Raw genomic sequence first — 14,501 nt, 5'->3', positions numbered from 1 at the left:
TTTAACAAGCCATGGCTCGTCTTCGTAGATAACAGAGCGAAAGATATTTTTGAACCTGTTTTCATAAACATTTTGCTCAAACAACCTTAAAGAGTGACTTTAAAAGCGGTTCATTAACTCTCATCGGTAGCCATTTATGGGATTAGCTAAATGCAAATTACATTCCATTTGTAGAGGATAATTTTCATTGGAATCGCTGCTCATTTAAGCATATTAAATGATTTTCTTGGATGCGGCATGTGGGGCAAATCCTTTTAGTTCCCAGACTCCCTCCAAAGCCACGCATTATCCTTTGCCATTACTCTCTCTTGTGCTGCCTCTTGCCTCCTGCCTTGTGGCCCCTGCCTTCCTGTCGGCTGCTGTCTACCGGGTCCTGCCTGATGCCGTGGCGGTCAGCGCTGCCACCCCCCGCACCCGTGCCTGGTAGACAGCTTTGATGTGCTTTTTTACTTTGTCATTCCCTTATGTGGGGATACTTTTTACGGCCACTGTAGCTATAGCAGCACCAGCAGCAGCTGCTGTCTCCTCCACTCACTTACACTTATAAGCCTTTGTTCTTGCCGTCATAAAACATAGCCCCGGCTCAGGTATACACCAGAATGCGGCATAAGGATGATGACACATGCAGCTGGATGGTGCATAAAAAACGGAACAAAAAGCCGTGCGCTTTATCGGAAATTGCATTCTGCTTTGAGCCCGTCCAGATGCAGGAAATTACTGTCAACTGTTAACGCCCGGGATGGGAGCATGAACCCAAGACCTAGGACCCACGACCCGCACCATCATCATCACCAGAGCAAGAGCCAGCCTCAGGCTTTAATAAATCTTCAATTTGCATGCATATATATTTTTTTCCTTCCATTTGTGCGAGGCCATTAATCAATGGACTCTGGGGGCAATGGCAGGCAACATCACGTATACGTAATTTTAATTGCCACTGGAATAAAAGTGTTTAGTCTGGGCGAGAGGAGGAGAAGGTGTGGGCCAGAGGATGGTCTTCAATTTAATTAAATGTTTGCTTGCTGCTGCTGCTGCTGCTCTCAGCAGAAATCAATGAAGGCGACTTCTTATTTATTGCGTACACTCGACCCCAAAGCCAGGACCCGCAGGAGAAGCCGGCACTCGCGTAATGCTGACGCAGACAAGGATTTTCATCAGCGGAAAACTAATTAGACAATTGGCAACTGAAACGAAGCAGATAATGTTAGGGGAGATCCTTCGTCCAGAGCCAAGAGATGTCCTGGAAAATTAAATTCTTCAATAAAAATAGTCAGGGAAAGAAGCATAAATGAATGGAGTATAAAATTAAATACAGCACAATCAGCTGGGAAGCAATAGCTCTTAAAGTCATCTTTAACATCCAGCTATCCAGCTACCCGATTTGGAAGGGGCAATATAGCGATGGAGTTCATAGAAACCACAGGCACTGCCTCCCAAAGGGACGCATGACGCGTCTCGCTCCTCTATTTTGGTCTGGGGGCTATTGTAGAGGGACTCTTCATTTCGTTGATTGCCCCACCGCAGGCGCAATAATATTGATCGACTATACGTACAAATTCTGTTCAGTTGCCCTTCAATTTATGTTCTCCCTTTGCTTTAAATTTAACAGAGCATAGCAATGCAGAGCGCACACACTCCCAATGATGGAACGATGGACTGAGAGAAGTGGAGGCAGCAGGGTTAATGTGGCAATGCAAATCCCAAATGTGGACAAAAATGCAATACGAAGTGCAGCGAGCTGGTTGCCGACGCTCTGTGGGTATGGATGCGCATGTGGCACCAAGGCCAGTGCCGGTTAAGGCATGCGTAGCATGCAAGCTACCTGCCTCACTGGGGGTCCATGGCTGTTGCGCTGTGGCAGCTAATATGTGAGTTCCAGGTGCGGACTACCAGGGCCCATTATTGACATGTAATACCACATACGCTATTTACTTTCGATCAGTGTCTTCGCTCCTGTCAACGAGATCGAATAAAGTGCATTGTCAAGAGGAGTTCCAATTGCCACTCTCTGCTGCCGCTCCGCTCCTGTTGCTGCTGAGTGTGCTGTGGCTTCAATCCATTTACAGGTGTTTGCCCAGAGTCAATGCAGGCGCAGCCAGCCGTAAAACATTTGTCACATTTACATTAAAAGCAGCAGTAAACCCGGGAGCCAGCTTCATCTGTGTTTGCACAGTGCACCGCCGCCATTGCACCGCTGTTGCATCACACCAACCACCCCGCCCCACCCCACCGTGGCACACAAAGCATCAGGCACCCGGACTCCTCGGACCCGTACCCGTTCCCGGACTATGCAATTTATTTGCAGAGTGCACTTGCCAATTAATTCTTATCTCAGCAGCCATGCAGGTTGCCTTCCACGGCGACTGCATAAATCAATGTGCCTGAAATGATAACTCATCCAAGGCAGGTCGCCTTCGCCCTGCCTCATATGGTCTCCGCATACATATATTCCGGCACACAAATCCTGCTCTAGATCTGCCCCTTCGATTGGAAAGTTTGATTGGAGATGGCGGAGGATGCAGCAGCGGGAGCAGCAGGGGCGGCCATTGTGTGCCAGTGTGGGACCTATTGCAACTCACTCAATTTCATGCTGTCAAATGTGCTGGCAAGACTTTGTCTCCTCTCCTCTTCCCCGCCAACGGCGAAGGCAAGGGCAACTGCTGCACTACGTCTTTACAATTACAAAGGTCTTTGGCCGCCCACCCAGCGGCTGCGGCGGCGGCGTCTAATTGAATTGCACTGCGATAATGGCCCTGGCACCTCATTCTCTGCGCAGGGCGCTGCCTAATTGAAAAGTGTTGTTACTACGGGCCAAATATCTGCTTCGATTTTGCGATAAATCTGCAATCAGTTTCGTCTGTCTGGCATCAAAGATGAATGCCATTTGGAATTGAGAGCAGTTTGAGGTGAGAGTTGCCGAAGAGATTATCAATTTAAATGAATGCTGTGAGTGATGGAAAATCTTTTGCTTTTGCATTTGCTTGCTCCTCAAATCATTTAATATTCCATTTGGGGTCACCCGTGTGCTTGCCTTGCATTCCAAATGATTCCAAGGCAAACGTTTATGCAACACTTTTCTGTGACATTATTTATGTACGTATGCTAATTGGATACAAAAACCAAGTGTATGCAATCCGATTGAAGCTTATACTTATACTGCTCTTCAAATCACTTGAATTTCACTTCAGCGACATTTCAAAGGCGATGCGGGCGGTGTCTTTCAGAGGCGAGGCTGAGGGCATGACAGGAAGATTTGTCTCGCCGTGTGGATTACAAACACAGTCACCGCAATAACGGACTGCCACTGCCACTGCCCCGCATAAATTCATATAATTAAAGCGATCCAATTATGGCGAGTCGGTGCCGCTCGCTGCTGTCGACCCTCTTCCTGTCAGCAGCTCTGCCGCGCGCGCGAAATCTGTGGACGAGGACAAGCACGAGCATACCCGCTTTCCTTTTGCGATGGTGGCCCTTGGTGGTGGCGCCTCAGGTGAGGCACACGCAGCCGCTGGGAAACGCTCGCGCGCTTGGGTAATTAATTATGTAAGCTGCAATGACGGGGCTGGAAACATCCGCCGTGTACTCGTAGAGGGGCGCAAAAAATTGTGGCCACGGCCTGGGGGCTTGGAGCTGGGCCAGGGTCGAGCTGGGGCCCGGCCGGAAACGGAAATAAGCACAAACAGTTGGCGACGGCAGCCGAAACAAACAAGTTGCTCTGAATTTGCCGAATGATTTATTAGAAACGACATTTCAATTTTTCATCGCCAAGTCCCCGGCGAAGACGGCTGCGAAATAAGAAACGCGTGGAAATAAATAACAAAATTTGCCTGTTGACAAAAATGTAACAATTTCACATGCAACTAAATGCGTATTTCCGACCGGAAGGGCACAGCAGAGGAGGGTGGGTGTTGGGTGAGGGTGCGTAAGGGTATGGCAGGTCGTGGGTCGTTGTCGGATGTAGTGACAGTACTTCCGCTCTGCCGCCATTTTGCTGTTTGATTGAGCCTGTCCCACAGCCAGGGAACGATCCCTTTGAAGGTGCCATCCCCATTAGGTTGAAGGAGCGCACATGAGTATCCTCCAGAAGTGCTTCAAGAGGAAAAGGACATCTAGCCACACACACAGGGACACACGCACACGAAAACCGCAAGGAAACAATAAATTTGCAGCAATGCGAAGCGGAAATGTTTGTAACGGAAATAGAGGAAACGCAGCAAAGTGAAGTGCAGCAGGAGCACAGTGGGAAAGGCAGTAGCAGGATAACAGGAGCACAGTGTCTGTCGTCCTTTCCGCAAGTTGTCGCATGGTGCACGGCAAACAAACAAAGTAATTGGTGCACACAAATTGCCGCCCGCCAAAAGAAGTGGCCAGAAGATGGCAGCAACAACGGAAGAACGGAAGAATGGCTGCTCGAAAGGAGAGACCAAGTAATGGCTAGTAAATTGTATTATGACCATGATGTTGGCTGCTTTCTACGACCAACCTAATGGCGCCCAGGGTGGGCGCCCAGTCACAGTCACCGGCACATAAATTATGCATATTTAGCCGAGTGAAATTGAAAACTAATTAATTACACTTGCAGCCCCAAGCAGCGGCTAAGAGCCGCCGTGGAGCTGCCCGTGAAGAAAAATGTTGCTCAACTTTTTAATTGCCAGCATCAAGTGTTTTTCAAATTGCTCTTGGCTGTAATTATGGTCGAAAAGTGGCTGAAACGTGAGACATTCTGTGCCGGGCAAGGGTCGCGTAGGATTGCTAAGCTACTGGTCGCTGGAAAAGAGCAAAAGCTCAAAGAGAAAGTTCAGACACTTGTTGGCTCCTGCTAGCAGCTTGACAAACGGGTCGGAAGGGCCCCTTCCCCTAGCTTGAGGTGAATCTTCAAGCGTTTACATGGACTCCTGGCTTTGTATAGCCGGGAATATTTAATGAATTAATGTACGACGGATGTTGGCTGTCTGCCGTGAAATGCTTTTGGGGTAAGTTCAGTGTGGCCAAGGCAACGGATTTCGATAAGGTTTACTAGCCCACATCTGGCCACTTCTCATGAAAGCTGCTGTCATGCCTATCCGGGCTAATTTAATGCTTTAAATTCAGAGTGTCAATCAAAAAAGGTATTGATCCATACCAGCCATAGCCATAGTCCCAGCCATGCACAGCTTAGACAGCAGCAGCAGGAGCAAAAGGCAAATACCAAATAGCATAGGGCAAGGGTCACGTACAGTCGAGTGCCAGAGGGCAACCTTCCACATCGACTCTCTCACCTTTCGGTTCTCCATTCTCCATCTCGTCCTCCATCACCTGTCGTTTGCCTTGGGTTTATATGTTTTGAATTCGATACGTAGGCATAATACAGTTTGCCCGAGCTCTAAGCCTTTTGGGTCTGGGAATGTCGATCCCGGGCTCCCGGCCACCCAGCAATATTTTCGTGCGGCAAGTGCCTGGGAGTTTTATTAGTTGGGGGGTCCAGTGGCAGTAGCAGGAACCCTTTTCAAAAACATGATACTAATAAAAATCCATGTTAATGTTGCATGAATACCAAATAAATTGAGGCAGCCAACACGTACATATGCCATTTCGCTGGCCGTATTTATTGATTGAACATAAAATTGGGCAATTTCATTGACGTTACAATTTTTTATGCCTAAACAGGCGACCGGGGAGCAGTTGCTGGAATTGCTCGGAGATGCCTCCGGGGCTCAAGGCAAACATTGTCTTCTGTAAATAATTTATACCCAACCAAGTGACAAATGAATGCCTTGTCCCGAACGAAGGCCCGGTCCCCGCCTAAGTAGCTGTCACCGCCGCCGGCAGACTTGCAGAGGAGACACACACACACTCTGGCTTATCGATTTCCATGGCTCCTCCTCCTCCTGGCACCCTTCACAGCCAGGCCGGAGGCCGAGGCACGCCTTTCGAAATCAATGCAAGTGGCAGCTGTTGTGGTTGCAACTTTGCTGTTTTTCCCACTCTGATGTGCCTCCCTCCGGATAAACAGCGCTTGATGTTCGCGTAAATGCAGTCAGCAATGGCGACGGCGACGCTTTCCACTCCTCATTTCCAGCCGCATTATTAATGCATGTGTCTCTGTCTCTATGTCTCTCTGTGCGGGACTGTCGCTTGTTTGAGCAGAGATTTTTAGCGCGAATCAATCAAATCACATGACTGCTTGACTAACAGCCAGTGATTTGATTGATGAACTGCGTCAACGTCAGCTCTGGAGTGCTGGATAGCAACGGGTGGAGCAGTCAAGAGTGAGTCCTGGCTGCTGCACGACTGCCACTTGCGATGACACGCATAGAGCAAACAACAGAGAAAAGGAGCTCCAGCTCCAGCGGAATTAGCTTCATGGGAATGAGGATGAGGCTGAGGCGCCAACCGCTTGAAGAGCAGCGCATTATTGATTAGTGGCTCAAGTCCTTATGGGGGCATTACAGAAGCGGCATTAGATGCTTAATCAAAGTCCCCGACATCAGAGGATGTCACGCCTGATCCCCTTCACTAATGAATATTTAATTTGCTGCCGGGCTTGGCTGGGGCTCCATTTAAAGTCATTTCTTTTCAAGGAATTTTGCAAAAGTTCTGCTCGACAAGAAATGAAATGAGCTTGCATATTTTCTATGTGCAGTTTTCTGTGTCGTAATAAAATATTTTATTACTTTTTAAGTGTATTTGCTACTCGTAAAATTCTGCTGCTTGGCACATTCCCCCCCTATTTCATTGCCATCCATTTTTTGTGGAATGTGGCATGCAATGTCACATGTGACGGAATGACTTGGCATCGTCCCGTTCTGGCTTCTGGCTGCTGGCTTCTGGCATGCAAATTCCAAGTTGACTTCGAGTCAAGTTAGCGAAAGTATGTAAATGTCAGCGCTGAATGCTTGGCAATGCCCTGGAAATGTTTCAGTAATCCGAGTTCGAAATTGAAGGGAACTGGTAAGGATTCTGATGAACTTTCCCCGATTGCACTTGATATGGTTTCAGAATGGATCTTACAAGTGAATGGCTGCTCCACTTACACATTATATGGGAGTCCTTGGTGTAGGGGATTCCACTTCGTCATATGAGATTCGGTCCCTTGGCCTCCAGCTGGGGGCTCCCGTAATTTAACTGCACTCTCCTGCCTGGCTCTTGGCCACATACTCGTCTTCCACATATTTTTTATGCAAATGTGCGAAAATTTCATCGCACACATAGACATCAAATGAAATTGTATTTCTGCGGCAGGGAAAGTACACACAAAAAGTAAAGCTCGACAAAGGCAGAGGGGGAGACAGAGAAATGTCTTATTCTCCCGTGCCACCGGTGGTGGCAGCTGGCAGCCGACAGCCGGCATCGTTGTCCATGGCAGCACTCTGCTGCTGGTTCCTTCACTGCTGATGCCACTCCTTCTGCCACAGCTCATGCTCAAGCTTCCACTGATGCTCCAGCCTGGGCGGCTGGTGCTGCGGCTGCTGCTGCGGCTCATCATCATCACCGAGAACGACAACGACGACGACGACGACGGCGACGGCATCGTTCCCATTTCATCATTGTCATAACTTTGTGTCACAATTTTACACTCCCTGCCCCACCGCCTCCGCCAGCAGGTCCCATGTGTCCATGTTGCAAGCAGCATCATTTTTCGACTCGAGAATGTAGACACTTTTTTTGTGGCTTTAGCCTGTCATAGATCCTTCCGCCAATAGATACAGGAATTCGATTTGTTTTTCGACTGCAGCTAAACCATTTTGTACACATATTACAATATTTCGGCCTGCCTGCGAGCGGCATTTGTGCAACAACTGTGACTGGCACGGGGCAACAACTGCCGCTCTTTGGGGCAGTACACCTGCCTGCCCCGGGAGAGCCCTGCACCGGCAAACAAACTATTTCAGCATTGGGAAAAATGCTTTCATTCTGCATATGAATGGGATTTTCCTGGCGTTTTTCTTTGTTTGTGTTCTGTTGGACATTTTCAGCAATTTATTGTGTCATCAACGGGGAGAAGCTGCTGCCAAAATCTGCTTAGAGGCGGAACGTATGCCTGGTGGCCGTGCTTGAGAGTTGGCTCCGACTTGGCGACGGCTGCAGAATGTTTTGCATCTTTGGAAGAAAGTTTGTTGCGAGCGAGCACAAACGACTCCATTGCATAATGTGATGATTGCGAAAATTGAAAGTAAACCTAAAATTTATGCCACCCGAAATGCAAGCTCCGCTCCACAGAATCTGTGGAAGTTAACGCTTCCCCAGAACTGACTGACAAACTGCTTTAAGTGGCCAAACTTTGGTCGTGGCTAAAAAAGCCAAGAAGGAAACAAGTGGAAGTAACTTTTACATTGTAAGTCCGCATAGCGAGTGCCCAGGGAGACTGAGAGGCAGAGAGAATAAATGTTAACAAGATGACTACGGGGCAAAAAATGTTCAGGCACTTTCATTGTTTCGCCTTTGAATGGAAAAAATTAACTGAACTGGACTGGACTCGAGTCCCTCTCAAATACAGTAGGGGCATTGGGCATGCCACATTTGGTGGCTGGCGAGACTGTGTGGCAGCAGCAGGGCATACCGTGGAATGCCAACTTTTATTTGCATTTGCCAGCCAATAAAACAAAGTTGGCCTGTGCGCATATTACGCGCAAATGAAACGCCCGGACGGACAGTCAATGGCATTGAAGGTTGTCGCCCGCCATTCGACCCGCACCCATTCATGCCCACGCCCCCCTCCTCTTACCCTGCCCCCAATCACTGTCATTTGGCCAAGTTTCTGGCGCATAAACTTTTGCTGCAACATTTGCCATCGCATTGTTTCCAAAGCATTTCTTTGGCAGGAACTGGTAACAGGGAACAGGGAGCAGGCAACAGGGACTGCTGCTGCTTCTGTTGCTGCTGGAGGGGCAGCGAAATTAAAGTGCATTGTATGCTAAAAGTTTTCCTCCAGCAAACCGGAACAATGAAAAGTTCATGAAAATTTTTGCTTCAACGCATAAACAATAAACATAAAACTTTTGACCATTAAAAACGCGCCACGGCCCAAGTGACAGTTGCTGCGCCTCTGGCGATGTCGGGGTCTCTGAGGATTGAGGGAGGCGGGGCTGTTAGCCTGAAGAGCTTCCTTTCAAAGTTTTGTGTTGCTCTAATGACAAAAATCGGCTGTGAATTTGATGTTTGGCCAAGAAGTTTCCAACACCCTATTGTTGTTGTTGCCTCTTAGCCAAGCCAAGCGAAGTGCTCTGCTCAATAGGGAGATCAGCGAGGCCAGCTGGAGGACTCAGTGGAAAAAGTAAACTTTAATGGTGTGGATAGCATTTTGGAGAGGGTGAAGGATCGCTGGGATCTCGTGATGGGTGTAAAACTTATTCTTTTTGTCGGAAAGCGTTACTTCAGAAGCATGAATGCCTAAAATCTATGCAATATAAATATTTGCAAAGATTCTCTTGATAAGAATGAATTTAGGCATAGATAATTGAATACAACGTTCATATTCCACTGTTCCAACTCGAAGCTAATTTTGAATACAATTTTTAATAATCCTTGGATACATTTTACATACATTTTTTACGATACATTTTATGACAAATTGTGCTGTCCAAATTCCTGCCGTTTTCCATACTTTGGTTGATTTCCATAATTTTGTAAAATATTGTCTACCAATGTTAAAGCTTATTCTGCTTCATTGCATCCATTCCGACATCGATAGCGACAGTGTAGAAAGCCTTTGAGCGTTAAAACAGCGTTCATATTCCATTGTCCCAAATCGAAACGTATGCTCCAATTCATAATACTTATATCGATACATTTCATATCGTTGTAAAATCATCTCTGGCAAGTGTCAATTTTTTCTTCGAAGTATATTTAGTTTTTTCAGTGAAAAGCCGGTAACGAAAAAAAAAAAATGGCTGGCTTATCTCCAAGTAAAATGCCCAAATACTCACGATTCGATGGCAAATGCAGCCCGGAAAAGGAGGAGCAGCTGCGCGACCAGATCCACATGGAGTTGACCAAAGCCAGGTACTGCGCCAACCAGACATACATTTGCAGCTTGGTGCGCATTGAAGGATACAAGTTTTGCATTCGCCACATTCTTTGTGATCCTCTTGCTCCCTTCCGTCGGTGCGCGTTCGTGTACTTGAACAAACGGAAGTGCATAAACGCGGTGCCCAAGTATGATGCCAGGAAGAAGGAGATACTGACGCCACTTTGCTTTGAGCACAATCGTCAGCTTCAGTTGCGCAAGGCTCGGATGACCTTGGGCTGTTTTCGGTCTGGCGTAGAGACCAATGAGACGTTGCTCAGTAGTCTTTCTCATCACTTAAATGTGAAGGAGCCCGAGGCTCCGAAGCCCGTGGACAATAAAGATGAAGACGATGATGTGATTGATGTTGTGTCACCGCAAGTGACCCCTTTTCGTACGTACAATTATATTCACGCCATTCCGTGTTCTAAACCTAGTGTTAATGTTCCTTACAGTGCCCCAAGAACATCGCAACAGTGTGGAGAATGTTGCAGGAGCGGTGGTTTCGCGTAAGCGCATTGTGGAATATGCATCCGATATTTCGAGCGATGATGAGGACCCGCCTTGTGTACGGAACACCCTACCAGATGTCGAATTTGATGAGTCTGATTATGAAAGCATCGACTCCGACTACGATGAACCTCTAAAGTAAGATCGCTACTCAGCCCAATCGTTGTGATGTCCCGTAAACCTTATCCTTTGTCTGCAGACACGGCGGCGTCTACACTCGTCCCGAGTTCGTAAAGAACACTCTAAGAAAAGTGGAGAAACTTCAGACTCTGTACGGCGAGGAGCTCAAGTTTTTGGCACGCCACATGAGGAAGCGACGACGCCAGTACTTAATTGACTTACGCAAAGAACAGGAAACCTACTGTGCAGTTCAAACACTTTACGCGTCTGCCACGAGAACTCACAGTTGTATTTATATTTGCAGGCAGCATTTTGGATCAGGCCAATAAATCACCGCACGAGCTGAAGCTCTACCAAAAGCTGAGGGCTTTCAACAGCTATCATCGTCGACAGGGCAAAGAGGCGTATTTCTACAAGAGATACAGAGAGAAACGCGACCAGTCCAAGCACGATTACGTGCGCAAGACTTTCTACGCCTCAAAGTGCATTTTCAAATTGTACGGCCATCAGTGTGGACTGCCAGCGATACAGTCCACCAAGCACTGCCGCAGGCATATTCTATCGGATAGACGCCAGATGATATTCCGCGATTGCGGGGAGGAACGCAACGGCAATGTCTGCCAGGATGCTGTCTGGGACATGGGGAACGAGACATGTGAGCTACATAGGTCCCTAGAGCCGCCTAGGAAGCAGTATAAGCAAAAGGTGAGTTGAATATGTCATCAACTTTTAAACCACACAACAAAAACGACTTAAAACCAGTGCTATTTTATTCATACGCCTTAGCTTGAGTCTATAGACTTTGTAGATAATTATTAGTGTTTGCAAGTACTGCTGTGATTGAACCTGAATAAATTAACCACCTATTATCCCTCAGTTCTATGAGCCACCGATTAATGCACCAGCAGAAAGTATTTTTGCCCCACGTTCCACTGTCGATCGTTCTGTCGTTAATCAGACGTGGACTGAACCGATCCCAGCGGGTCAAAATATCACGGATACCCCATCTGCTGCATTTGACTATGATGTCGATACGCTATCAGGACTTGAAAACTTTTTAGCCAATCAGTTTCTTGATGTGGGTAATGAAGTAACCGTAGGTCATGAAAATGAAAGTCAAGATACAGAAGCTACTGATCAAGGCAATATCGCAATTGGACAGGATTTAGACCAGTCCGTAATTCTATCAACTGTTGGTGAAGCCAATCACAGTCTCAATGATATTATGAAAATGCTCGAGGGCATCGAAAGTGCCCCCTGGTTTGAGTCCACAATGATGGACTTATAAAGTAACCATGCATGTAATTACTTCTAATCACAATCATCTATAGAATGTTAATTTTTGTTCATAGTTTTCTCTTATTAACAAATAATTAAAATATGTATATTTCTTTCACAGAATTCTAAAGACGCCGGCCTTATACAGAAACAGTCTGCCGATAAACTTCACAAGGATCTTGCCGTACATGTACAGACAATCAAAAAAGGATCTTCAAGGCAAATGACATTTTGTAAATCTGTGCGAACAAAAAACATAATAAGACAACATACAAGACTTTGTTCACACCAAATACTACAGATCCACACATATACATACATATGTACTTCTAAGCCCTTGAAATGGAATATATAAAATGTATGTTAACATTTAAGCCACTGAAGGCGGTACTTCTTTTAGATATAAGCCTGTTCCTATAATATTCCGGAAGAATACTTTGAGATACTTGAAAATGATTGACCTCAAACCTTTCTAATGACACAAGTATCTTGTGGAATGGCAAACATTTTCAATACCCTTTAATCACGGTATGTTTTGCCAATTCTATTTTATTCTCTGCTCTATTCTCTGTTGGCTCAGCAGAGCTTTTTGTATTCTATAAAATACAAATACTTTGCCTAATCTTGTTACATATAGCGTTTGCCTTAGTTGGCAACACGCACATGAACCAAAGTCAAAAACAAACAGATTTCAGAAATAATTCCCATACAATAAAGAAAACATTCGCTGGGGAGCGGTGCTCTTTCTTGTCAGAGATCTGCGCATGCGTCGCGGACAGAGAATGGTACTCTCTTATACCATCGGAGAGAACCAGATGCTGGAGAGATTTGGATGGTTTTGAGAGAGGGCGACCAAGAACAAGAGTCTCTTTCTATAGCCAGTAACCAGTATTATTCAGTTTGTGTTTACATCGTGCACACAACAAGCGGCGACAAAGCCGATTTACACTTCCCAGACACTTGGCACTCGGCTCCGTTCCACCACCGCATCCACCATCTCCAGACGGACACCCACCGGGAGCAGCAGCCGGAGCCGGCAAACAGCTGATGGAAGTCGGGTCTTGGGGCATGGTCGGGGGTACGGTCTGGTGTGGTCCGGTAAACCTGCAGCGTCATACGTATTTTATGCACGGCAGCCATAAAATTGTCGAGTAATTCCGTAAGGCCGTTGCTGGGCTGTTTAAATTTTGAAATACTCGTAACAGTTGCACACAGAAGAGGAAAGCTTCCCCGGGGGACTGAGGGACGGGTGGGAGCTCTAAAATTTTCTCACAATGAGGCAAACTTTTCATCCGACTCGAAACATTTGTAACATGCCAGGGGGAAAAATATTTATTTCAGCTCGTATGTCATGCGAGTGCCGTGGAGAACGAAGATGGGGCACTAAAACTTTGAGCAATTTTTCAAATTTGTCGCGGTTGCCCAACGCCCCCCACAAGGTGGCTGCGGGTGCGGGGGCCGTGGGTGTGGCATCAACTTGATAATATCACTCTGGGCATGGCTCTGGCTCTGGCTCTGACTGCGAGCCACACGAGGTGGCTCCTGTACAAGTGCCCGGCAAGTTAATGCCTTATGACTATGACCCGACGACGACCTGGCGAGGAGTGAAAACTTTCTGGCGCGCCACCGTCGTTTCGTTCTGGCCACGTTAAGAAATGATTAATGATTATTTCAGCCAGCTGCGTGTGTCTGCGGCTGTGACCCGCCGCCAAGTAAGCGTCCCAAAATATGTTAACGCTTTTTAAATCATCTGGTCCCTGCATGACGAGAGAGAGAGAGAGAGAGAAAGAGAGTGTGTGTGGGTGGGGTTTTTGTTTCAGAACTTGAATGGTTCTGGGCCAGAATTTGTTGGCCTGAGCTCTGATGGCTTTGCATAATAAATAATTGACTGCGTTGCGTTGAGGTTGCGGCAATAAAACATTGTCCAAAGCTCAGAAGAAGACCAGGAGTTAAGGTGCTTAATCAAGAGTTAAAGAAGTATCTGGCTCTTCATCAGCCATTCTCTTTGTACTAGTTCTACGTATATATGCAAATCACCTTGGTTATAGTAGTACTGCATTAGACTGAATCAGGCAACAAAGAACAACAAGCAGATACGAATTGAAAGGGAATTCTTTTTGGGTTTTTGTAGCAAGCAAGTTTATAAGCCAACGGGGGAAAAAGAACCTTAAAGTGAAATGGAAAATTAATATAGTTTTTGCTTCTTAGCCTCAGTTGCAGCTCAAACGTCTTCGAATAACAAGGCAGCGTCCGCTTCCCTACTCCTCATCCCATCTCCATCTCCAAATCCAGCCAAGAGTCTGGCTGGCAAAGCGCATTAAAGCAGAGTATTTTTGCCAGGATTTTGTTGCTTTCGCTTCTGGGTACACTTAAGCCTTGGCTGGGTATCAACAAACAGTACTTACCAAATCGTTTTCAGCAATGCTGCCAAAAAAGCCAGACAAAGTCCGAGACCAGAGGAGCCCAGGCAGGCGCCCTGTGGGGGAGAGCAGGTCGGTCGGTCGGTCCGTCAGACGGTCTCTGGGTTTATAAATTGCATATCGAATTTAGTAATTTTCTGCATTGTGAGAATATCGTGCGTTGCCTGGGGCCCAAGCACATGGTTTGC

General features: G+C 46.7%; 1 protein-coding gene across 2 annotated transcripts; it reads left to right on the top strand.

Annotated features, from left to right (window-relative positions):
* Positions 1 to 9,573: 9,573 nt before the first annotated feature.
* LOC108157583 (KAT8 regulatory NSL complex subunit 2-like) lies at positions 9,574 to 12,267 on the top strand. Of its 2 annotated transcripts, XM_017289706.2 has the most exons (6): positions 9,575 to 10,379; positions 10,441 to 10,633; positions 10,695 to 10,858; positions 10,920 to 11,320; positions 11,493 to 11,916; positions 12,015 to 12,106. In XM_017289706.2, exons 1-5 carry the CDS (start codon positions 9,866 to 9,868, stop codon positions 11,901 to 11,903), a joined length of 1,683 nt encoding a protein of 560 aa, XP_017145195.1. In that variant the 5' UTR covers positions 9,575 to 9,865; the 3' UTR covers positions 11,904 to 11,916; positions 12,015 to 12,106. The 2 variants fall into 2 exon arrangements, with proteins under 2 accessions (XP_017145196.1, XP_017145195.1); XM_017289707.2 differs by lacking the exon at positions 11,493 to 11,916 and having other exon boundaries at positions 9,574 to 10,379; positions 12,015 to 12,267.
* The last annotated feature ends 2,234 nt before the right edge of the window (positions 12,268 to 14,501 follow it).

Source organism: Drosophila miranda, chromosome 2, assembly GCF_003369915.1.
Source record: "Drosophila miranda strain MSH22 chromosome 2, D.miranda_PacBio2.1, whole genome shotgun sequence".
Taxonomy (NCBI): Eukaryota; Metazoa; Arthropoda; class Insecta; order Diptera; family Drosophilidae; genus Drosophila; species Drosophila miranda.
This window is presented reverse-complemented; position numbering and strand designations above follow the sequence as displayed.